The sequence below is a fragment of the Peromyscus maniculatus genome, chromosome 5 (assembly GCF_049852395.1).
Source record: "Peromyscus maniculatus bairdii isolate BWxNUB_F1_BW_parent chromosome 5, HU_Pman_BW_mat_3.1, whole genome shotgun sequence".
NCBI lineage: Eukaryota > Metazoa > Chordata > Mammalia > Rodentia > Cricetidae > Peromyscus > Peromyscus maniculatus.
In genome coordinates, this window is record NC_134856.1 from 59,540,684 (window position 1) to 59,565,919 (window position 25,236).

General features: G+C 45.6%; 1 protein-coding gene across 6 annotated transcripts in view; it reads left to right on the forward strand.

Annotated features, from left to right (window-relative positions):
- Positions 1-24,681, forward strand: part of Gnpat (glyceronephosphate O-acyltransferase) — a 29,192-nt gene extending 4,511 nt beyond the window's left edge. For 3 of the 6 annotated variants that reach the window (XM_076572327.1, XM_006992822.4, XM_076572328.1), the window contains exons 2-16: positions 3,386-3,568; positions 6,595-6,771; positions 7,503-7,632; positions 11,474-11,601; positions 12,040-12,115; positions 12,922-13,073; positions 13,190-13,320; positions 14,716-14,939; positions 17,678-17,920; positions 19,637-19,716; positions 20,273-20,413; positions 21,341-21,440; positions 21,518-21,611; positions 22,568-22,629; positions 24,399-24,681. In XM_076572327.1, coding sequence (XP_076428442.1) covers positions 3,386-3,568; positions 6,595-6,771; positions 7,503-7,632; positions 11,474-11,601; positions 12,040-12,115; positions 12,922-13,073; positions 13,190-13,320; positions 14,716-14,939; positions 17,678-17,920; positions 19,637-19,716; positions 20,273-20,413; positions 21,341-21,440; positions 21,518-21,611; positions 22,568-22,629; positions 24,399-24,442 — 1,965 coding nt within the window. In that variant the 3' untranslated portion in view covers positions 24,443-24,681. Of the gene's footprint in view, positions 1-3,385; positions 3,569-6,565; positions 6,772-7,502; positions 7,633-11,473; positions 11,602-12,039; positions 12,116-12,921; positions 13,074-13,189; positions 13,321-14,715; positions 14,940-17,677; positions 17,921-19,636; positions 19,717-20,272; positions 20,414-21,340; positions 21,441-21,517; positions 22,447-22,567; positions 22,630-24,398 lie in introns of all 6 variants that reach the window. The other 3 variants (XM_076572330.1, XM_076572329.1, XR_013051381.1) reach the window with 2 other exon arrangements.
- The last annotated feature ends 555 nt before the right edge of the window (positions 24,682-25,236 follow it).

The window sequence follows — 25,236 nt, forward strand, 5'->3', positions numbered from 1 at the left end:
ACTGCTCCTGCATGCTGCAGTCCTTTGCACAGGAGGAGCAGGTGGTGGGGACCATGCTGATCTGCGTTCATAAAAAGGTGTGGGCTTAGCTTTACTGGAACTAGAGAACCAAGGTGATGGGGGTAGAGGGTTGGGAGGGTCGCCAAACCTCATTGTCAAGCTTTTTCAAAATATATATGCCCGGTCCTCTTGCCTTCTTAGTCCTGGACTCAATGCATTCCCTGCTGATAATGACACTGTCCTCTTTCCACTCCTGAGACCACTAATGGGAAGCTTCTAAGTTCCCACTTGCCCTTACATTATATAATAGTAGTTTGTTGAGTCCAGGTTTGAGCTGTTACTTTATTAATGAGAACTGTAAAGTTCAAGAAGGCTTTCCAGTCTTACGAGCTGCAATTAGCAAGGACAAATGACAGGTCCTGCCTTTGGGATCATTGTTAGCGTGCATAGGTATGCAGGTACAGTGTGAGCACATATGTATTAGATGTGACTAGCAGGCAGAGAGGTCCTGAGCAAGGTGTGAGTGATTCTATGGAGAGTTCCTGAGAGCCTTCTCAGTGGAATGATGCTGCAGCAGGTACAGCAGAGCAGCAGGACCATCCAGACAGATGCCCACATGTCCAGAAGGATGCCAGCAAGTCCTCTTGTGGCAGAACAGCACACTAATCAGGGAGTTAACTGTGTCTCAGCGGACAGGTCAGACTTAACAGATCTTACCTGACTCTGAAAGTGACGGGCCTTATTCTGAGCAGTTGGAACTCATTTAAGTATTTTTAAGAGTGAGGGATAGCCTGTGTTTTGAAAAGCATACAATTTGCTGGCAGAAGGATTGACTCAGGGTACATTTAGGCAAGGAGGCTATTGAGATTATGAGTGCAGGCTGCCGGGTAGCCTAGCTGAGGGTAGGTCTGTGGATGCTGAGTAGATGTTATACATTCTCAATAACAGATATTGGGTGGAATGATGCCCAAAGGTGTAGCTCAGATAGTGGTTAATAGTTAAGATTTCAGGAAAATAATCATGTTGTAGAACCACACCAAAAGTGGGTAGGTTTTGGAGAAGTGTTGGAAATTCAGAACTTATGATGGGAGAAGAGAATCAGGTGCAAGATTTGGAAGCACATGTAGTTAGTGTTTTAAGCTTGCTGTGGGGCCATGGAAGTGACTCAGTGGGAGAGCACTTGCCTAGTATGCATGCTAAACCCTGGATTTCATCTGTACCTCCCCCCCCCCCCCCCACACACACACATACACACAAATAAGACCAAGGGAGAGGAAACAAAGCAGCAAATCCAGGGAACAGGTGAGTGCCCAGCAGGTGTGGGAGGCGAGAGACAAGGGCTGGAGGAGGTGAGGGGAGAACTCCCCCAGCTTAAGTCATTGAACTGGAGGAAGGAGGTAGGTTTTTCTCCAGAGAGAGCACTGAATTAAATACCAAAGTGGGGAATTTCCCTGGAGGTAGGGAAAGAAGAGCAGGCGAGGCTGGCCCAGCCAAAGCCAAGGCTCACACAGAAAATGCTGTGTGGTTGTGTTTAAGGACAGTTGTGCCTTTTCATGTAATTCCAAGAAGTGAAATGCAGCCTGAGTGTGCCACATGAAGGTTAATTACATTAAAATAGAGGAAGACAAAAATAATGGAAGAAATTTAAATGACAAGGAGGGACGTTTATGACATGTGAAAAAAAATCAAGTTGGCAGTCTCAGTGTGTGTGTGTGTCTGTTGGGAGAGACATGTCCCTGTGCTTAGTTAGGAACAAGCATTCCTTAGAGTAATCTCTACATTAGGGGATTACACATAAAGTTAGAGGTTTTTTGTTTGTGCTTTCCCTGCATTTTCTGAATTTTTAAGTGAGCACAAGTCACTTTGGTAATTCAAAAAAAAAAAAAAGATGAAACGTGGTTAAAAAAAAAGATGTTATGAAATGTGGTAATTATGTAGCAATTAAGATGTTTTTAAACAGTATTTACTATAAGGGAATACAGATAAAGAAGAAAGGTAAATTGTATTTGGCATGGCCCCTGTTTTGAATAAGATATACTCATATTTCTGTAGGTGTAAATAAAAAAAATATGGAAGCTACTTCTGGGCTACAGTGCTGATTGCCTAATGTTGCCATAAACAAGTGTGGCAATCAGTGTAAGGAGCCACAGATGCCACCAAGCTGTGTCTGTGCTGCTCCCAGGAGGCAGGTGACCCTGAACCTTGGGTTTCCTGTGGACTGGTGAAGACAGCTGCTCAGAGGTTGTAATGGAGATTGTTCTTATCCATGTCAAGCTCTCAGAATAGACCTGGCACTTAGCAGCTGGCAGCGGTCACTGTGATCATTATCATTACCACTCCTCATTACTTGGTCAGGAAAGCACTGTTCTAAGAGCACTCCTGTACTCTGAAGCCAGTGCAAGGGCTTGGTGGATGGAAAAAAGCTGGACCCACAAGAGCTGAGCACAAGTGGTGAGGTAGAGCAGACTGCTTATTTTATTGACATAGTTTTGTTTTGAGACAGTCTCATGGTAGACTAGGCTGGTTTTGAACCTTGATGGTTTTCCCCCACCTCTGAAAGGCAAGGACTATATAGGCTTGCACCACCACACCCAAGTTTGAGGCTTCGAATACATGATTTATTTATTTATTTATTTATTTATTTATTTTTTAAAGATTTATTTATTTATTATGTATACAGTGTTTTGTTTTCATGTATGCATGCAGGCCAGAAGAGGGCGCTAGATCTCATTATAGATGGTTGTGAGCCACCATGTGGTTGATGGGAATTGAACTCAGGACCTCTGGAAGAGCAGTCAGTGCTCTTAACCTCTGAGCCATCTCTCCAGCCCCCAATGATTTTTTTTTTTTTAAAGCGAAATAGAGGCAGATGAAAAAGTTTGTCAGTATAGTACTGAGTTTACAAAGATAGCCATCAGAAACACGCTGGTCAATAGGCCGGGGCCTCTGCTCAGTGGTGGAGGGCTTGTAAAGCATGTAACAGGCCTTAGTTCAGTCCCTGGTCCAACCAAACCAAACCAAACCAAACCACAGGTTCCCATTCCTGGTGGCTTAGCCTATAATCTCAGCACTTGGGAGGTGGACAGTGGAGATGAAGATTAGGAGTTCAAGGTTGTTTTGGGCTATATAGAGAGTTTGAGGCCAGCTGGGACTACATAAAGCCCTGTATAATATTAATAATTTGGGACCACATAAAACTATCTAATGATAATAGTTTAGTATCAACTTATTGATCATGGTGTTGACATTTTTTTTCTCTGTCTAGGAATCTAATATTAGAATACTCTTGCTCGGGTGTTGTGAAGTAAACATTTGGGCGGAGGGAAACTTTAGTAATCCATCCTTTCCCAATAGGGGGTCCTCACTGTCTTTTCCTTCTTCACAGAAAGAGCTCAAAAAGTGGGATGAGTTTGAAGACATCTTAGAGGAGAGGAGGCATGTCAGTGACTTGAAATTTGCCATGAAGTGCTACACACCCACCTTGTATAGGGGAGTCACTCCCTGCAAGCCAAGTGACATCAAGTCCATTGTTCTCAACTCTGAAGAGATTCACTATGTCATTAAGCAGGTAAGAACATCGTTCTTCAGGCCCAGCCAGCCACCTCCGCTGTAAGAGGGTCCTTCTCTTGGTTCTCTGAACTTATTTTATCATCTCAAATGTACTTTTAGATTTAGCTACATGACTCTCAAATGTGTGCTGTCATTTTGTTAAGACTGGAAGGCTAGTCCACGAAGTAGTATGGTGCCAGTGGCATAGTAAACTATGAGACACAGCTTGCCAGTGGAAGAGCCCACGGTATGAATGTGCTAAGTAGTTATGAGCAAAGCTAATTTGGTGTAGAGAGTAGGGAAGGTTTTGTTGTTGACAGAAGCTCCAGGTCTTCCTAGTGAAGGGGGTGAAGAGAGTTCTTAGCTGAACAGATCACATCAAACCTCCACGTTAAAATGTCAAGAGAAAAGCCGGGCGGTGGTGGCGCACGCCTTTAATCCCAGCACTCGGGAGGCAGAGGCAGGCGGATCTCTGTGAGTTCGAGGCCAGCCTGGGCTACCAAGTGAGTTCCAGGAAAGGCGCAAAGCTACACAGAGAAACCCTGTCTCGAAAAACCAAAAAAAAAAAAAAAGCAAAACAAAATGTCAAGAGAAGCTCTGAGGAATCCTGTGTCTGGTCTCACTCCTGTATCAGTAGCTTTTCAAGAAGCCCACACTTTGGGAGCCATGGTTTGTTTTCAGAACAGGAGGTCGAAGAGAAGGTTTACGTAAAATGTTGAAAGTGGTTCAGTCTGAGCAGCGGAGGAGAGAGACGGTGGTGAAATGCAGCAGACTCCAGTGGTAAGGGAGGCTCAGCAGGGGCTCGGAAGCCCAGTGGAAGGACTGGGTTTTGTTCACACAGTGCCATGCCCTCAGATGCTCAATGGAGTGTGCCATGCAGATGGATGCAGGAGCACTGTTCTGGTTTTACTGTAGATACAGACTTTGACCCATGCCCTTAATTGCTTGCTTTGCTTGGCCTCTCACATCATGGAGATGTTATCAGTTCTCTGTGGTTAGGCCTGTTTCATGACAGAAGACAAGTTATCTCTCCAATTAACACTCAGGGACAGTACTATGGAGGACCCAAGGCATTTTTGCAGTAAGTTAACTCTAGTCAGGCATGTCTGGGTTAGATGGGCTGGGTTCTCAGATATGCATCATCATGTGGAAGTACCATGGCATCCTTACATGAAACTAGGGAGCACAGTTTGCATGTCCCTAGGCTAGGTAGTATGCATATATGGTGGAGCTTACTGCTTATTGATCCAAGTTGAACAAAACATAAGATTAAATCAGCAAGAAAGAAAATGGTTCTGTCTGTCCTGATTAAATATTTGATACCTGAGGGTGTCCCTAGGGAAGCAGCATACTGCTTGTTTTATTTTGATTTGGTTTCTTTGCCACCCTAGGGATGGAGCCCAGGGCTCTTTACATGGTAGGCAAATGCCCTACAAGTGAGCTGCATCTCCAGCCTCATGCATATGGGTTTTTTTTCCATGTGCATGGGAAGAGACTTTGAGACAGAGTCTCCTGTAGCTCAGATTGATCTTTAGTCCTTTTGTTCCACCTTCTCAGTGCTGAGTTACAGGGACGCATCACCAGCTTGACTTAGAGTGACTTTTTCCTCCATATGTTGGGAGGTGTGTGTGTGAATAATAGTGTACTATAGTAAGTACGTATGCCAGTAGCATGCTTGTTTATCATTATGCAGCATTGCATGCTAGGCATAATTATTGGGGCTCTCCTTTTATAGGCTGGCAGTTCTGTCCTTCTCTCTATGACCTTCTCCAGTGCCTCTGGTGTGGTGGACATTCAGTAAACCTCTTTGAACTGATAAGTGAAGAAGCATACCTTGAGCCCTTTACAGAGATGGATGCAGCAAGGCTGGGCCATGACCCAACTCTCAACTCTTGCTCTTCTCTCGACCCCATCTTCCTCCCTTCCTGGTTTAAAACTCCAGAAGTAATCCCCCACTCTCTGTTGTTGTTTTTCTTGATGGATTGGTTTTGTTTATGAGCCAGTTTCTCAGACTTGCCTAGAACTCATTTTGTAGCTCAGGTTGGCCTCAAGCTCTGGGTCCTTCTGCCTCTAGCTCCCACCTGTAGGGATTTCAGACTTGAAGGACCACGCCTAGCCCAGGAAAGCTTTGTTTTAGTTTTTGTTTGTTTGTGTTTTTTTATTTTGTACGGGTTTCTTGCTTGAACTTTCATCTCCCTATTTCCTTTTTTTTTTTTTTGTTTTTGTTTTTCGAGACAGGGTTTCTCTCTATAGCTTTGTGCCTTTCCTGGAACTCATTTGGTAGCCCAGGCTGGCCTCGAACTCACGGAGATCCACCTGCCTCTGCCTCCTGAGTGCTGGGATTAAAGGCGTGCGCCACCACCGCCTGGCTCATCTCCCTATTTTCATCCACACCTTCCAGTTCCTCTGGCTTCTTCTTTTCTCCCCTGCCCCCTGCTGTTTAGTCCTTGGGTGACTTGGTAATGTAGGCTCTTTGTTTGCTGAGTCACTGTTTGAGATAATCTAGTGAATAAAAGGAAGGAGCACTGTAAGAGGTGATTGTTACCCAGCCCCTCCTTCCTGGGCTGTCAACTGAGTACAGATAAGGAGTAGATAAGGGATGTGGCAATACTGCACTCTGTGTGTGTGTGTGTGTGTGTCTTTGTACACAGACCAGAGAAGGTCAACCTTGGTTGCCATTTCTCAGGTGCCATGTGGATTCTCTTTGAATTTCTAGCCTTTAAACCTGCTTAAATTGTATCATTTTTCACTGAACACATTGGTGTACCCCTGTAATCCTCGAAATCAGTGGGGGGTGGGGGTAGGAGGATGATGAATTCAAGGCCAGCCTGTGCTCCATAGAGAAACTTCGCCTAAAGCAGGAAAGAGAATGACTTAACATCATTTACTGTGTTAGTGAGTTGGGTTAGATCTAGTCAAGAAGAGCACCCACTGTCTTTTAGAGTTACATCAGAGGGTCAGTTTGGAATTATTCACATTGGTTTGAGTGAAAGGAGCTCTGGTTTCTGTTTTTCAGAATTCATCCCTGCTCTGCCTTCCTTTCAGCTTTCCAGGGAGTCCCTTACATCTGTCGACACCCTCCGAGAGGAGGCCACTGCAATCTTGGAGGAAATGAGCCACAAACTTCGTATGGGAGCCATCCGGTTCTTTGCCTTTGTCCTGAGCAAAATCTTTAAACAGATTTTCTCAAAGGTGTGTGTGAATGAAGAAGGCATTCAAAAGGTGAGGATCACTGGTACAGACATTCCTGTCCTCTGGTATAGTTGATTCTGAGACATCCCACTTGGACTGAATGCTGAGGGATGGGGGCGGCGGTTATGAGGCATCCACTGTGGGCCCAGGAGACATGCTGTCAGCAGCTTGTCCTTCCTTAATGTCAGACTTACAGGCTTCCAAGTTAGTCGAGTAAGACTTCTAGACCATTTGTGTCACATGTTTACAGGTTACAAAAGTAATAGAAGGAATTTTTATCTGCACTCATACAGATTCCTCTCCAACATTTCCTTTACCATCTCCTATACTGGTGTGGTTTTCCTATAAACACATGTTCTCTTAGGATATGGTGGTCAAGGTCAATTAACTTGGTTATAACACATGTGACCTTACTGCCAGCTCATCACTTGCCCTGGTTTTACTCTGTGTTGCTTCCCTGCTTCCTTAGATGTCTTTATTTAACTTATTTATTGACAGGATTTCTAGCTCATATGAGCTAGATCTCTTGAACTCCTCATATAGCCAAGGTGACCTTGAGTTTGTGACCCTTCCACCTCATCTCCCAAATGTCCCAAATGCTGAGGTAACAGGCCTGCGCTACCTCAGCCTCTCAGGTTCTGGGATTGCAGGTGTGAGCTACCGTGCTCAGCCATGATTTACCTTTCTGTTTTCTGATTTAAGCTGTGATTTTAGTGACATGACAACTGAAATTCTTGAAAATCTGACTTTTGTTTTTCAAGCTACAACGAGCTGTCCAGGAGCACCCTGTAGTCCTGCTGCCCAGTCATCGGAGCTACATTGACTTCCTCATGCTGTCTTTTGTTCTGTACAACTATGATCTCCCTGTGCCAGTTATTGCAGCAGGAATGGGTGCGTGCATAGTCTTCCTCCACGTTTTTAAACTACAGACTTGGCATTCTTCAGAGTACCAAAGAATGGGAAGGGCACCAAGAGCAGCTTTCCTGGGCTCCTGTCTCCCATGGTGTGGTGGCCCAATTTGGACCCTGTGTTGTAATCCCATGACTGAGCAGACATGGAGAGGCCTCTGTGCACATGGGTTCTTTGGTTTAGATTTGAAAAGAGAGGCTGTCCCACCTTGTCATATTTCCTGCTTTTTAAAAGTTTGATAATATAGTCCAAGTGATCATTCTAGATCACAAATAGATAAGGGCTTTAAAAAAAATGCTCAGTTTTTGTAAAATACATGTAACGTGAAGTCTTGACTTGTTTAAGTGCAATCTTAGAGGCACGGGGCGCATTCCTATTGTTGCACCTCCATTGTTCCAGTCTGTCCCAGAACCCTTTGCGTCTTGCAAAACTGACACTTACTAACCAGAGACTGTGCTTTGCTTTTCTCCTACCAGAGGCAGCCACTGTTCCACTCCCTGCCTCTGCAGCCACTCTCTGGATACTTCATATACTCGAAATTGCCAGTATGCACCCTTCTGTGACTGACTGATTTCATTTAGCATAATGACTTCAATGTTATAGCTTGTATCTGGATTCCCTTCCCTTTTAAGGCTGAGTAATAATCCACTGTATGGACGTACCACATTAATTTTATCCTTTAACCTGTCTGTGGACACTTTATTTGCTTCTGTCATTTGGTTATTTCAGGTAACTGTAGCTGGAGAGTTTCTCTCCAGGTCCTGCCAAGCCCTCGCAGTCCTGCAGCCCGTGTATAAAATAAACACACAGACATTTATATTATTTAAACTGTTTGGCCTAATGGCTCAGGCTTCTAGCTAGCTGATCTTATATCTTAAATTAACCCATTTCTATTAATCTATAAATTGCCATGTGGCTCGTGGCTTACTGGTATCTTAACATCTTCTCATGGAGGTTGTTGGCAGCGTCTCTCTGCCTCAGCCTTCCACTTCCCAGACCTCTCCTCTCTCTTTGTCCTGCCTATACTTCCTGTCTGGCTACTGGCCAATCAGCGTTTTATTTATCAATCAATCATCCACAGCATCTTCCCCTTTTTCTTTTTTTTTTCAAAAAGGAAGGTTTTAACTTTAACACAGTAAAATTATATATAACAAAACAATTATCAAGCAAGAATTAGAGTTAACAATATTTAGCCTATTTATAATATCTAGTCTATTTGTATTTGGTAAAATTAAAGAAGATATCCTATCTATCTTATATTTGTGAGTCTAAGGTTTCATATCTAACATCTCTTATCATAACTCGAAATTATAACTATCTAGTGAACTACGTCAAAGACCTCAGAAGAATAAAATATTACCTGAGAAACGGGAGAAGGACACAAGCAACTTTCGGGAGTCTTGCGAGAGTAGACAGAGACAGCTGGCAGCCTGGACAGTTATCCAAAGTTTCTCTATGAAGTTGGGGCATCTGTCTTTAGCCCACAGGCCTAGAGTCTCTCAGTCACTTTTCTCTGTGTCCTGTAGAATGTCTGGCAGTTTCCTCTGCGAAGCAAGAACCTGAAGGACCATTTTGCCAAGCAAAGTTCAGTGGTCACCTTCCTATGGGTTCTGCATGTCCAGTCGATCAAGCAGTCCAGGCAGGAACAGTTTCTTGCCCAAATGGCTATTTTTGCCAAGAAGAAGACACTCCATGTAGAGTGTCTTCGATGCCCACCCTCCTCTCTGAAGTAAATTGGTGCTGCCTTTCCTCACTGTGTCTTAGTTAGGGTTACTGTTGCTATGATGAAAAAAAAAAAGTTGGGGAGGAAAGGGTTTATTTTGTTCCCAGTTCCATGTAACAGTTCATTATCAAAAGCAGTAAGGGAAGGAACTCAAACAGGGCAGGAATCTGGAGGCAGGAGCTGATGCAGAGGCCATGGAGGGCTGCTGCTTACTAGCTTGCTTCCCTGGCTTTGCTCAGCCTGCTTTCTTATAGAATCCAGGACAACCAGCCCAGGGATGGCACCATCCACAATGGGCTGGACCCTCCCACATTAATAACTAATTAAGAAAATACCTTAAAGCTGGATCTTATGGAGGCATTTTCTCAATTGAGGTTCCTTCCTTTCAAATGACTCTAGCTTGTGTCAAGTTGACACAAAACCAGCTAGGACACACTGTTATGAATGTGAGATTTAAAAATATTTACTTATTTATTTTGATGCTGGAAATAGAACCCCAGGCCTCAGGCATGCTAGACAAGCCCCTCTGTTATGGATGCTGTTTCCACAAGTGCTGTGGACATGGGAGTACATACATTAGTTAGGGTTTGTAAGCTGTGATAAACACTGTGATCATAAACTGCTGGAGGCCGTGGGAATATACAACAGATGGCAATTAATAGTTCAGGTGTTAACCCATCAGAAGAGTAACCCTCTGATGGAAGAATCTCCTCAGCAAGACTTACAGGACCATAGACTGAAAATTGGTTTCTTCTGTCTGTAATTTCTCTCATGTGCCATTACATTTCTACCCTAAAAACTGCTATGGGTATTTTTCCCATTGCTTGTGTTTATCTCATGAAAAAATTTCATCTTTGGGCATATTTATAGCTGTGGATGGTCAGGAAGATGACTTTTGCTTAAGCTTTATAATTTTTATTAATAGAAATAATACTAGGATATTTTTCATAACTAACATAGGAAAGTAACAGTATTCTCAGTCACAAAGACAGCTAATTTTAGACTTAAGAACAAATTCAAAACAGACTAGCTACCCCTGCAAATAAAACACATAAGGACAAGTTCCCAAGTGTCAGGCATGGAGCAACTCTGGTAGACATAACCCCCTGTGGTAATTGACTTTTTACACGTACTCCTTATCACTCAAGGCTTAGCAAACCAACTGTTTATTGTATACCTAAGAAAAAAGTTTCCTCTTTAAATTTCCTTAACTCCATGTTCTGCCCATTAATATGTATTTGTTCCAAATACACAACTCTAATTCAGGTAAACTTTTTATCTAAAAATATTTTATTGCAGTTGGCCACTCAAAAACAAATTATTGATCCAAGATTAATAGATAAAGCTAATTCCTAAAAAAGGCTATTCTTTTGTCATTACTCAAATTCAGAATATTTATTCACATTCAGCAACATCATGTCAGAGCATGGCTGAGGAGATTGGCCTTCTGACGTTCTTGTCATGTTGTCTGCCATTGTGTCCCCGATGGCTTGTAAATACCATGGTGACAAAAGAGGTACAAGGTCTCCTCCCAGCAGGTATCTGGCTCACAGTCCCTTACATAATCCTACTAGATGGCCTTTGTTTTCATTTTTATTTTTGTGTGTATGTGTTGTATGATTGTGTGTACATGTGTGAGGATACACACATATATATGTGCATGTTTGTGCATATGTGTGAGCATGGGGCGAGGGATGTAGAGCAGAGGTTGACATTGAATGTCTTCTTCTATTGGTTACCTTATCTCTAGAGACAGGGTCCCACTGAATCTGGACAGGCTCACTGATTTGGGTAGACTGACTGGCCAGTGAGTTCTAGAGATCTTGTCACTGGTTTCCTCCCGGCATTGGAGTGCACTGGAGGAGTGCACTGCCATGCTCTGCTTGTCTCGTGGGTGCTGGGAATGAGTTCAGGTCCTCATGCTTGTGTGGCCGACACTTGACACTGAGCCCTCTCCCCAGCACCCTTCTGCTCTTCTTCTGGAGTTAATCTCACAAGTATAACTATTGCTGTCACAAGGCACATGTCTTGTTCATGAACTTCTCAAGAGTGTTTACATTTAGATCTTTGCTGCCTTATTGCCCCTACCTTGTGTTTTAGACTTCCTGGGAATGAAATTGGTCGGTGAGCTACTCAGGATGTCTGGGGCCTTCTTCATGCGGCGCACCTTTGGCGGAAATAAACTGTACTGGGCCGTATTCTCTGAATATGTGAAGACCATGCTACGGGTAAATGCAGGCGCTCCAGGGACCGGAGCTGCAGAGCAACTGTCTTGCTCCTCACTTCTGAATAGACCCCTAGCTGTCTTTCCCCTCAAGGAGCATCCCAACTCCCAGTGGGCCCTCATCTGAGAGGCGTCCTTGTTAAAATGTTGCTGTGAGTGGTGTTTGTTCAAAGGGCAGAGGGCACTTGGGATAAGGAGTCAGAAGAAGCCATTTCTTAGGCTGGGGATGTGTTTTAGTGGTCGAGTGCTTGCTTAGTGGTAGAGTGCTTGCCTAGGAAATGAGAGGTCATGGATTCAGTCCCAGAGTGTACACACACACACACACACACACACACACACACACACACACACGGGTGGGGGTGGGGGCAGGACACAAAAGAGGCCTGTGTTATTTTGAGAGTAGACAATGGGTTTTGTGTATTTGTTGTGTTCTCTTTTAAAGAATGGTTATGCTCCTGTTGAATTTTTCCTCGAAGGGACAAGGAGTCGCTCTGCCAAGACCTTGTCTCCTAAATTTGGTAGGTCCCTTGTATATTAGAAGCCTATAAAAAAGCCCCAGACCTCAGGTGTGGTGAACTCTGGCTGCCAAATAGAACTTGATACTTCTTTGACAAGATACTGTTTTCTTTGTAAATAGAACTGTTTCCTTCAGTGTAGCTGTTTTTGGACACTTTGGATATCTTTTTTTTCCCCCTGCCTGGGAATGGGATTGGGCAGAAGCATAGAGAATCAGAGCACTGGGCACAGATAGCAAGAGCAGACCCAGCCTGTCATCATTAGGGGAGTTTGGGGCTCCCCTGGAAAATGGATTGTAGTTGTAACCTTCATGTATATATGTATATGGTTTGATTTGTTTCTCAGTCAGTAGCCCATGCTGGCCTGGAACTCACTGTGTAGCTTCAGCTGGCCTCAGACTTGCTGCCATCCTCCTGCCTAAACTTCCTGAGTGCTGAGATGATAAGTGTGAACTGCTATGCCCAGTTTCTGTCAGTTTTGGGTGAGTTCGTGAGAGGCAATAGCTCAGATGGTGTGGAAGGAAGGCTGGCTGTATATGATGCTGGTTTGACTTCCTGACTGGGTTATTTCTCCTTTCATTGTGGGATCAGTAACAAGACTGACCACCAGCTGGGCAATGACAGATTTTATTCTTGAGCAAGAATGGGAGATGTTGGAGACAGATTTAGGATTCACCTTCTAAATCCCACAGGTGGGAGGCTATAGGTACAGTGTAGAAGGAAGGAGGGAGATTGATATATTATTTTTGAGTCCTTGTGTGCCCTGCTCTTCAGTGTCCATGGTAAAATATTTCTCCCTGTGCTTACAGGTCTCCTGAATATTGTGATGGAACCATTTTTTAAAAGAGAAGTTTTTGATACCTACTTTGTCCCAATTAGCATCAGTTATGATAAAATATTGGAAGAAACTCTTTATGCCTATGAGCTCCTAGGAATTCCTAAGCCAAAGGAATCCACCAGTGTAAGTGAAGATAGCCAAACTTGATTTTCTTTGAGTGTAGAGAAGACCCTGGCTTACACATCCACTAATTTGCAGATGTACTCCTGTTTTCTTTCTCCCTCTTGTGATGCCACCAGGGGCTGTTGAAAGCTAGACGGATTCTCTCTGAGAACTTTGGAAGCATCCATGTGTACTTTGGAGACCCTGTGTCACTGCGCTCTCTAGCTGCAGGGCGGCTCAGTCGGAACCCCTATAACTTGGTGCCAAGGTGCAAGGCCTGTGTTTTAATACCTGACACAGAAATGAGAAGTAAAACTCACAAGTGTGAATCGGGACTCTTGAGTTGACGGCCTCTGAGACCAAACTTTGGCTTGCCTGAGCTCTCCCAGCAAATTGCCAGGGAAGCCCTGGCAATTACATGTTCATCATTGGAAAGCTTCAATTAAAGAACCTCATGCTTGAAGCCAGCATGGTGGGGCATGTCTGTAATACCAGCCCTCAGGAGGTGGAGGCAGGAGGATCAGGAATCCAAGGTTATCTTCCGCTACACAGCAAGTTTGAGATCAGCCTGGTTTACTTGAGACCCTGTCTGAAATAGCAAACAAATAGAGAACTGTTTGCTATACCCCTCCCCCAAAGTGCTCACCCATAAAACAAAAAAAGATAAGCTGTACGCTGTGTGTGTCAGTGTGTAGCCAGATGATTGGTCATCCCCCCGGGCTCCAGCTTAACAGTGAGGAGAAATAGCACCATTGTTCAGAAGCTCACACACAGGGATGGTGGACATGACCACAGGGCGGCCAGTGTGTCCAGAGCACTGCTTTATACCCTAGGAAGAAGTCCAGGGTCTGCAGCAGTGAGCAGGACAGTGCCCCTGTTCTCAGACACACTGGGTTCTCTAAGCGTTCAGGGCACAGATAAGCATCTGTGTTTGTATTTTTCTTTCAGTTAGATTAATTGATTTATTTTGTATGTTTGTGGGTGCATACAGGTTGCCAGGCTTGGCAGCAAGCCTCCTTATCCACTAAGCCATCTCACCAGCCCAGGCATTTGTGTTTTCTTAACTTCAGGGAGTCCCTGCGGGAAGTAAAGCAGACATACCCTATTCCCAGTTAGCCCCTCAAGTGGCACTGTAGCTCTCACAGGGCCCTGGCAGTGAGGTGCGTGGCCAGCAGCCTCGCTTGTTCCTCCAGAAGCAGATGTTAGTCATTCACTGCCACAGAGCCCTGGCCAGTTACTCCAGTGCAGGGCAGCCTCTTGGCTGTCACCTCCCCTTGAACTACCTTCTTCCATAGCTTTATGGAACCCCTGCACATTTCTGCTACCAGAATGGGCAGCGGAGATGCTGCCCACGTGGCTCTTGGAGTGCAGACCCATGGTCCAAGCAGCTGTGCTTGTGACAATGATATGTTCTGTTTTTAAAGTAAAAAAGAGGGGCTTTGCTTGCTTTTTTTTTTTTTTAATTTTTTTAAATTTTTTAAATTTTTTATTTCAACTGTATACTTTGGAGTCATGGGCAGGTCACACTGTGAAGCTAGGGAATGCTGCTGGTATGTGGTCTGAGAGAATTTGGTTGGCAGAAGCATGGCGCGCCTTCTGGTGGGGCCCTGGCCACCCGCGTGTGGGTAGCTGAGCTGTCGCTCTTCTGCGCCCCTCCTTTCAGATGCATCCCTCAGAAGCAGCCAGAGGATGTACATGCCTTTGTCACTGAAGTCGCCTACAGGATGCAGCTTCTGCAAATTGAAAACCTGGTTCTGAACCCATGGCTTCTGGTAGTTGCCATTCTACTTCAAAACCAGTTATCCATGGACCTGGACACCCTGGTGGAGAAGACTCTGTGGCTGAAGGGCGTAACCCAGGTGTTTGGAGGGTTCCTGCTTTGGCCTGGTATGTCTATGGGAGGCACGTGGTTCGTAGACTAGCCTTTCCTTTCCTAACCTGAGACCCCGTGAGGGATCTCCTCGAGAGTGATTGCCCGTGTGTTGGCTCACTCTGGAGCCTAACCCTCTAGGACTGCAGTGCTATAATTTCCTTGGCAGCTCCAGACAGAGAATAATGATGTGAGTCCTTCCCCTCCACATCCACTTCTTTTTAATTAAAGTTTGGAGGGGTTTGTGTGTGCTTACCCATGTATGGTATGCATGAGCCTGTGGAGGCCAGAGGTTGATGACAGGTGTTTTCACCTTTGCTTCAGTTTTTGAGCCAAGGTCTTTCAGAATGTGGAGCTGGCCAATTTGGCTAGGCTGGCTAGCCAGCAAGCCCTGAAGATTTTCTTATCCTTGCCTCCCCTGTAGCCTCAGCTGGGATTACAGGTGTGTTTTACTTCCTCAGACTTTTATGTGGATTCTAGGAATCAAATGCAGGTTCTGCTTGACTGACTGAGAGGCAGGGTCTCACTGTACAGCCCAACCTGGCCTAAAATTCACTCTATAGCCCAGGCTCATCCCAGACTTGGAGCCGTTCTCCTGTGTCAGGAGTACAGACAAACCCAGCGAGTGTACTGTTTGCTACAATGTATCTAGTTGCTTTTAAAACTGTTGTTGGGAGATGGGAGGTGTTGAGGTCAGAGTACAGCCTTGTGGAGTCAGTTCTCTCCCATCACCTTTATGTATGTTCCAGGGACTGAGCTCAAGTTGACTGAGCTTGTGTGGCAAGAGCCGTTACCCACTGAACCATCCATTTCACCAGCCCCAGGGTTGGTTTTGTTGTTTTCAGTACAGGAAACTGAACCTAAGGCTTTGTATATGCTCTGTACACTGAGCTGCAGCCTCAGTCCTCTTTAAAACTCATTGTGTTTGTAGCCTGGCTGCTTTCTAGTATGCAGCTAAGGGCTTTCCCTAGCTCTCTAATACTAATTCAGTGAGCAAGCATGCCCATCACCTCAGCACTCAGGAGGTGGAAGCAGAACATCAAGAGTCCAAGGGCAGCCACGGCTACATGAGACCATGTCTTTATTTAACAAAAAAAAAAAAAAAAAGAAGAAGAAGAGCTGGGTAGTGGTGGTGCACGCCTTTAATCCCCAGCACTTGGGAGAAAGAGGCAAGTGGATCTTTGCAAGTTCCAGAACAGCTAGGGCTACACAGAGAAACCCTGTCTTAAAAAATAAAATAAAATAAAATAAAGCCGGGTGGTGGTGCCTTTAATCGTAGCACGCAGGAGACAGAGGCAGGCAGATCTCTGTGAGTTTGAGGCCAGCCTGGGCTGCAGAGTGAGTTCCAGGAAAGGCACCAAAGCTACACAGAGAAACCCTGTCTTGAAAAATCAAAAGAAAAGAAAAAAAGAAGAAGAAGAAAAAGCTAGGTGTAGTGGTGCATACCTTTTAATCCTAGCATTCCAGAAGACAAGGGCAAGCAGATCTCTGTGAGTTCCAGCCAGCCTAGTCCACATTGAAAGTTTCAGGATAGCCAGTGCTACACAGAGAGACCCTGTCTCAAAAAGAAAGAAGAAAAAGAAAAAAAAGAAGAGGAACAGCTCAGTAAAAACTTCACTGGAGGACCAGGGAGGTTCAGTGACTAAAGGTGTGTGCCACACAAGCCTGGCACAACTTGGATTTAGTTCCCAGAACCAGGTCAACAACTGGGCATGGTCATGTGCATCTGCAGTCCCAGCATGCTTCCCATCCAGATGAGAGGAGGAGGAGGAGACAGGAGAATTGCTCACGGGCCAGGCAGCGGGAAGAATGCTCAGCACTTGGGAGCACTTGGAGTACACAGTGCAGAGTAAGTGTAGAAAAGAAACCTGGGGCTGGAAGTGTGCTCAGTGCTGAAGAGCCCTTGATGCTCTCACAGAGGATCCAGTTCAGGTCCCAGCACCCACGTGGTGGCTTTCAGCCATCTGTAACTCCAGTTCCAAGGGATCACACCCTCTCTTCTAGCCTCATCAGGTACTGCACCCATGTGGTATGCTTATATACAGGCAAAATACTCATACACTGAAAGTGTAGAGACCCTGCCTCAAAACAAAGTGGGAAGACAAAAACCAAGTCTTAGAATTGTCCCCTGACCTCTGTGTACACACCATGTCAAGAGCGTGCACATACACACCCCTCATTGCAGTTATGGATACTGTGCTGTGAATTTAGGGGCTTGGGGGTGGGAGCCTTTCACAGTACTTAGTATAAATTGAAAATCACAGACATTGCAGCTAGAGTGTAATCACTGAAAGACCAGGTCATGATTTTTAGCCAAGCACCTCCCAGTTCACAGAAGTGGACAAGCTGACCTGGGTCTCTCCCGGTTCTGGTAGGATAGGGCACTGTGTGATGGTGAGCTAGTGCTGCGGTCAGTGGAATAAGCCTGAGTGCTGTGGACAGCCCAGGTCCTGAGAAGACGTGGGGAAGAACTTGGCCTCGGGGATTTTGGAGTTGTGGCTTTGGAAAGGAGATCTCCAGAAGCTGAGGACAGATGAAGCTTGGCTCCGGGATGAGGAAGTAGTGGTGGGGCAGGAGCTGACACGTGACCTTCCGATAGTGCGGCGTGTTAGAAAGCTGGCTTTTCAGTTCGGGAACAGAAGGGGGGGCGGTGTTAGACCACAGAAGTCTGCTGCCTTGGAGCCTGCAGGTTCTGGGAAGCATGGTGGAATTGGAGGCTGCCTTCTCATTGAGTTCACTCTGCTGCTCTCTGTAGATAACCAGCTTCCTGAGGAAGTGATCCAATCCAGCATCCTCCTGCACTCCAACCTGGCCAGCCTTGTCAAAGACCGGGTGGTTCTGAAAGTGAACTCTGGCAGCTCAGAAATGGTCAATGGACTTGTGTTCCAACACACCACCCTCCTCATGTGCTCGGCCTACAAGAACCAGCTGCTCAACGTTTTTGTCCGTCCGTCCTTAGTAGCTGTAGCCTTGCACATGACGCCTGGGTTCAGGAAAGGTAATTTTCTTGGAGCATGGCCTTGAATTTCCGAAGAGGCCAGGCCCCCTGGTTCCAGAAAGGGAGCAGTGTTGAAGCCCTGTTAAGTGCAGCCCCCCTGTTATAATAAAGGAGGGTGCCCTGCCCGCTTACGGGTCCAGAGTGGGAAAGTATCGCATCAAGTGGCTTAGCCCCAAATACTCAGGTTGAGGCAGGAGGAGCTTCCAGGAGTTTAGGGCCAGCCTGGACTATGGAGCAAAACAGTTTCAAAACAACCAAAAGAGATAGTTCAGTGGTTAAGAATGTGTCTGTTCTGTCAGAGGAGCCAAGTTAGTTTCCCAGCACGAATGTTAGACAGATTACAACTGCCTCAACTATAGCTCCAGGAGCTCTGACATCCTCTTCTGCTCTCCATGGGCCCCTGCACATGCGTACATATGAATAAAATGAAAATAAATCCTTAAGAGAAAAATACAACTTCAGAACTGGAAAGACCTAATGACTTCCTAATCAGTACTGTACTTTTGGGCTAGGAAGATGGCTTAGTGGATAAATGTTTGCTAGGCAAGCTTGCTTGCTGAGTTGAGATTCTTAGAACTCACGGAAAAAGCTAGGGGTGGTAGCGTCTATATGAAATCCCAGCATTCCACAGGGAGGCGGGAGGCAGAGAGCGGAGACCTGCCCCTGCCTTGTGTACCAGCTATACTTGAGGGTTCAGCTTAGCAGCAGTCGAGAGGCTCTGCCTACAGTGAGGTGGAAATCAAGAACCAACTCCTGAAACTTGCCCTCTGATTCCCCATATGCGTGTTTGTGGCATGCATGTATCCTTAAACATACAATAAACTAACACCAGCTGTGCCTTTTATAAATAAGGGCAATTAGGTCCAGAGAGTTCTGTAATTCCTAGAGAGGCTCTGCACTGGGAACACCATTGTCCAGGTGCTGGTCTGATGTAGTTTCTGCTGTGACACCCTAGCAGAGGCAGATAGGACACCACCACCATCACTGTACAGCACAGTGGTATCAGATCACAGCGAGTTGAAATGAGTTATGCAGGCTGGGTCTACCCAGGTCTGCCTGAGGACCATGGGGCCCCACCCCAGAGAAACTTCTTCAGTTGGTCTCAGGGACACACTGTGGTCTTTGTGTGTATGTGTGTCTAGTGATTGACTCAGGCTTTCACACAGAGTGCTAAGTGTGTGTGTGTATGTTTGTGTGTGTGTGTGTGTGTGTGTGTGTGTGTGTGTGTGTGTATGTGTGTGTGTGTGTCTGGTGATTGACCCAGGCTTTCACACAGAGCACTAAGTCACAGTGAAGAAATGGTAACAGAAAAGGGGAAGTGCTGTGGGATAGTCTTTTTGTATGCTGTGAATATATGTTGCTCCCATTGGTTAATAAATAAAGCTGCTCTGACCCTATTGTAAGACAAAAAAAAAAAATAGGGAGAAGCTGGGAAATCAGGTCCCTTCCTTCTTTGCTCAGAAGGAAGTCCCTCTTCTGAGGAACGTCTAAGGATGGTGACATCATGCCCATTTGTAGACTGAGGGTTTTGAGGCCTTGTTTAATTTATATTCAGCCCTTTTAAACTCTGCTGGCCTGTAGTCTGTCCTTGGGATAAACTAGGGTTGCCTTCACTTCCTCTAAGGACTCAGTTATCTCCTTGTTGCACACACACACATCTGAAGGGCTACAGAGTCAAAAGCAATGTCTTAATGTTGTAAAATGGGTTCTTTCCAGAGGATGTCTTCAGTTGCTTTTCCTTCCTACGCAACGTGTTTTCAGATGAGTTCATCTTCCTTCCAGGAAACACACTCAGGGTAAGTTCTGACAGCTCAGAGCAGGCATGCCACAATGCATGTTCCAGAAGTGACAGATGAGGATCTCCAGCATGCTTCAGCACAGCAGCATATTTCCTCTGAGAGTGGCCTGCCTGGCAGTGGGACAGCTGTGTGGTCTGTGGGTTTGCTGGTGTGGGCAGAGGCAGACAGAAGGTGCTCTAGGTTTCTGTGTGCCATGCTAAGGAGAGGCTTTCCCTGTGCTCTGGCAGTTGGGGTGGGAGAAGTGAGGGCTGGCAGGGTTTGAGTCTAAGTCCACTTGTGGCTATTTTCTGGAGTTGCTATTAAATTTAAGGAAGTGTTGCAGTGCCAAGTGAAGAACATCTGGTGTGTGTGTGTGTGTGTGTGTCTGTGTCTGTCCTGGGCCACTGTTTCACAAACACTGTATGTTTACATGTTTGAGCTTTGGCTCTTGAGTGTTGGACCAAATGCTCCCGGCTTCAGTGCATAGTCAGGCGGCTCTGGGGAGCTGCAGGACTAGAGATGCTGAGGGTACACAGACCAGCATGTCCATGTGTCCTCCCCTTCCCCTGTCTAGGACTTCGAGGAAGGCTGTTACTTGCTGTGTAGAACTGAGGCTGTACAGATGACTGGGAAGGACATCATCATCACAGACAAAGGGAATGCTGTGCTAGAATTTCTTGTAGGGCTCTTTCAACCTTTTGTGGAATCATACCAGGTATGTGAAGTTTGCAAATCCTGCATACCCCCATGTCAGTATTGTAAGACTTTCTTCCTGAAATTATTTATGGTGTGAAGAGTGAGCATGTGCAGGTGAATAGTGGACCTAGAGAGCTAAGTTCCATATCTACTTAGGGACAAGCAGGAGGAGCTGGGCCTATCATAGGCTGAGGGTAGCACCCCTGTGAGCCCATGATTGCCTCAGAACTACAGTCATGCTGTGTCTTCCTGTGTTCTTTGTATGGCTCCGTGTTGATACATAGTGGTCGCTAAGTGAGCACAAGACTTGAATGCCTTCTCCTTTAATGTTACTGAACACTCATTCTGCTTCTGGGGAGAACAAGAGCAGGATCCTGTTCCGACAAACCAGGAGAGGGCACAGAACTGGGTTTGGACGCTGTGGCAGGATTTCAGGGAGGGAGGGAATTTGAAATGGTGGGGTATGTCAGCCTTTCAGAAAAGAGGCATCTGTGTCTCTCAGCACTTTGCTTATCCCCTGGCTCTGAGCACCTGTGATGGTGGTGGATCGTGGTAACTGTAATCCCAGAGGTGTCCACATCCTCCCACAGTCTAGCATGGAATGAGTACTTGATAAACTGGAAATCAGCCAGCGCTTGAGGACCTGCACTCTGTGCACTCAGAAAGAAGGGCAGAGTCAAAGACAGTAGGTCCTCTCTCCCCAGGCAGCCCAAACTGGAAGTGATTGTCTTGCAGTCAGCTGAGATGAGAAATTAAACTCTTACCAAATGTCATTTCAAACTGTCCTTTTCTAATTGTAAGAGCTGCTGGAATCAAAAGAGCTATCTATGTTAGAAGTTGCAGACCGTGGAGGGTGGTGTTCTTAAGGAGGGCGGTGTGTTCAATGTGTTCTTATTTTTGGCAATCTCCTTTTCTCTGTTCCTTCCATTCTCCGTCTTGAAATCAGATACTTTCCAAATACCTCTTGCATGAAGAAGAGGCCTGCTTCACTGAGAGACAGTACTTGGTTGCAGCTAGGAAGTTCACCAGTCAGCTTCTGGATCGAGGTCAGGCACGTCTCTGTGGGTGGTGGCTTCTCAGCCGAGAATAGGAATGATTGCCCGCCCTCTTCCCCTCTTTGCAGGTGCCTCTCAGTGTTACGATGCGTTGTCTTCTGAGCTGCAGAAAAATGCCTTAGCAGCTTTTGTGAGACTCGGCGTGGTAGAAAAGAAGAAGGTGTAAGTACCACGTGCTAATGGGGTCAAGGTGCGGAATGGCACTGAGGCCCCAGAGCCAGCGACACAGGAATGTGTCCTTCAGGAAGTGTGCAGTGCCACGCGTTCCTCCCTCTTGCCCTCAAGATTAGATCAGTGCAAGTTTCCGGGGAATCCACACGTCACAAAATTAAGAACGTACTCTAGTCCAGGTTTGGCTTGACCTCAGACTGCATTTCCTAGATTGATGAATTACAGAAAAGAGCATAGGGTAATTTAGTGTGTTCATGCACATGTATGGGTGGAGAGGGACAGAGCTCCTTATTGAATGAGTATCCCAGTGATAAAGCTGAAGCCAAACTCCTAATTATATCTTATGTGGTCAGAAGGTAGGGGTGTATGTGTGTATGTGTGTGTGTGTGTGTGTGTGTGTGTGTGTCTAGAGCAGTGGTTCTCAATCTTCTTGATGCTGCAACCCTTTAATACAGTTCATCTTGTGACCCCAACCATAAAATTATCTCATTGCTACTTCATAACTGTAATTTTGTTACTGCTATGAGTCATAATGTAAATATCTGATATTCAACCTCTGTGAAAGAGTCTTCCAACACCACCTCCCACTCTGCCTCCAGGGGTCAGGACCCACAGGTTGAGAACTACTGGTATAGAGTCTCCTCAGTGAACAAGTATTTTGAAGCCAAACTCTCGTCATTGTGTATCTCGTGTGGTCAGAACAGGAGCAAGAAGCCTGTTTCAGCTACTTCAGACTGGGGCTGTTGTTGTACCTGGGCTGTGGTAGAGCACTTGCCTACCATGTGTGAGGACCTGGAATTGGTCCCAAGGCCTGAAGGAATAAAAAGTAAGCTTCATGACACAGACCTTTGGCAGTCCCATGATAGGATATACAGTTAGGAAGAAGTTATAGCGAAAAGATGTCTCTGTCCTAGTTCACACAGTAACCCAGCTTTTCTTCTCTTTAGAGATAGTAACTATGTGTTTAGTGTGAACGAGCCTGCCACAAGCAAATTAGAAGAAATGCTCGGTAAGTATAGCTGAATAGGCTTAGACCCATTTTCCCTATTGTGTAAGTAGACATTAAGGTATGCTGTGGCATGAGTATTTTTATCGGAAGGAACAGCTGTAGATTCTAATATAAACAAGCTGAGTATAGGCCAGAGTTTCCTTAAGGAAAAGTGCCAATCACAGCACTTGGTAGATGAGGCAGGAGGACTGCCATGAGTTCAAGGCCAGCTTTGGGCTACATAGTGAGTACCAGGCCTTCCAGGGCAAGACCCTGTTGTAGCTGTAGTTTGCTCCGGTCCCACCTGGGCCTGCAGCCACTCAGACCCAAATAAACACACAGAGCCTTATATTATTTTCAAACTACATGGCCTAATGGCTCAGGCTTCTCACTAGCTAACTCTTACATCTTAAATTAACCCATTTCTATAAATCTATACTTTGCCACATGGCTTATGGCTTACCGGTACTTTACACCTTGGTTTTTCTGGTGGCAGCTAGCAGTATCTCAGCTCTGCCTTTCTCCTTCCTCTCTCTCTAGTTGGAATGTCCCGCCTAACCTTATTCTGCCTCACCATTGGCCAAACAGCTTTATTTATCAACCAATCAGAGCAACACACATTCACAGCATACAGAACGACATTCCATAGTACCCTGTCCTAACAAAACAAACGAGGTAGAGGAGGGGACAGGGAAAAAACAAACAGGTGGGCGTTGGGGAGGAGTGAGAAAGATGGGAGACTTTAAAATGGTAGGGGGATCAATGCTGTGCACTGCTTACAGTTTTAAAAGAGCAGACTGTTACAAGGCCAGAAGGGAAAGAAAGTGCAGCACAGAGTGTTAAGTAAGAGGACACTGTGAACTCCAAATGGGCAGTGCTTACAGCAAGGCCAGCTGCTCAGGCCTCCTCTCCATCAGCACAGCCAGCTGCTCAGGCCTCCTTCGATCAGCATGCATCCTTTGTGTTCAGCTCTGGTGAGGAGGATTCTGTCCTGGCTCAGACTTTTGTTTTTCCTTTTTTAATAAAGGATTTTATTTTATCTGTATGGGTATTTTTACCTGCATATATATATATATATATATGCAGCACATGTATACAGTGTCCATAGAGGCCAGAAGAGGGCATTGGATTCTCTAGAACCAGAGAGCTGTTTTATGTCTAAGTGCAACAAATGTTCTTAACCACTGAGCTGCCTCTCCAGTGCTGCCCCCCCTCCCCCCCTTTTTGAGACAGGGTCTCTTTATGTAGCCCTGGCTGGCCTCAAACTCACTATGTAGACGAGGCCAGCCTCAGACTCACAGAGATCTGCCTGCCTCTGCTTTGCCCCCTGTCTCCAGTGCTGAGACTAAAGGTGTCATACCTGGCCTTGTTTTTGTTTTCTGAGACAAGGTCTGATACTGGATCCCAGGTTGACCTAGCCTCGCACTCACTATACTCCCTCTGTAGCTCAGAGTGGCTTCAAATTCATGGCAATCCTGTCTCAGTTACACCCATCTGTGGTGATGTTTACTATTCCTCTGAGGTCTTGGGTACTCTGGGTGAATACACTTTCTAGTACATGATGGAGCTAAGAGCCCTCTGGATGCTGTAGGCTGAGAAAGAGGAACATCTAGAAAAGGCAGCCACTGGCTTTGTAAAGAAAGGTCAGTAGAATCCAGAGGAGCCAGCTAAGTGATCAGTGAAGGTCTCAGTGTTTGCAGCTTGCCTTGCAGAGTGAACCACAGCCTTACTACAGAGCTATGGCAACAAGCAAGACCACCATTATCTCATTAGCTGTCTCTTTGTCTTAGGTTGTAAGACGCCAATAGGAAAACCAGCCACTGCAAAACTTTAATAATCATGAAGCAGCTGTAGAAAGCACAGTTCCATAGTGACAGTCACAAAGGACTTACTTTGCCACACATGGGCATCAAGAGGAGGATGTGTCTTCTATCTCCCTGAGACCTTGTGAGCCGTGCTTCTGCCAAGAGGAGGAGATGACCAGTGAGAGCATCAGTGTGATCTTCCTGACATGACGACTGCGGCACTCATGTCAACCTGTGTGTTCTGAAATAAAACAGTTTTTGGAAAACATTCTTGGAAAGCAGAGCTCAGGCCCCATTCACTGCCACTCAGTTTCCCACACATGCTCCACTTTCAGGCCGACACATGAATGATAGTATGGCAGCAGCTTTGACCACTCACCTGTGCAGGAGAACACTGAAGAGGAGACACAGGTGAGTGTCCAGCCCACAGCCTGAAGCTGGGAGCCTGAGCATGACAAGAGGGTCCCAGTCAAAACACAGGTGCACTAAGAATATTGCGTATGGTTACCTTTGGTCTGTGTGGGTCAGGTGCATATAAAACGAAGGAAGTTCATGTCTAGACTTAGGTCAGATCTCTGAGACATTTTGTTTGGGATCAGCAGATCTTCCAAAATCTAAAAAGCAGCACAGCTCAATGCATTTGTCAGTGCATTCAATAAACTGTTCTTGCTGAAGAACAACAAACAGCTTTAAATCTAACACACTTCCTTCCATCAGAAGCATTTGGATAAGGGACTCAACCTATATCTTACAGTTTTACTTTAATTAAGTTGCCTCAAACAAGTACAAATTTGACAGAAGTGTGTAATAAATTATCTAGTTT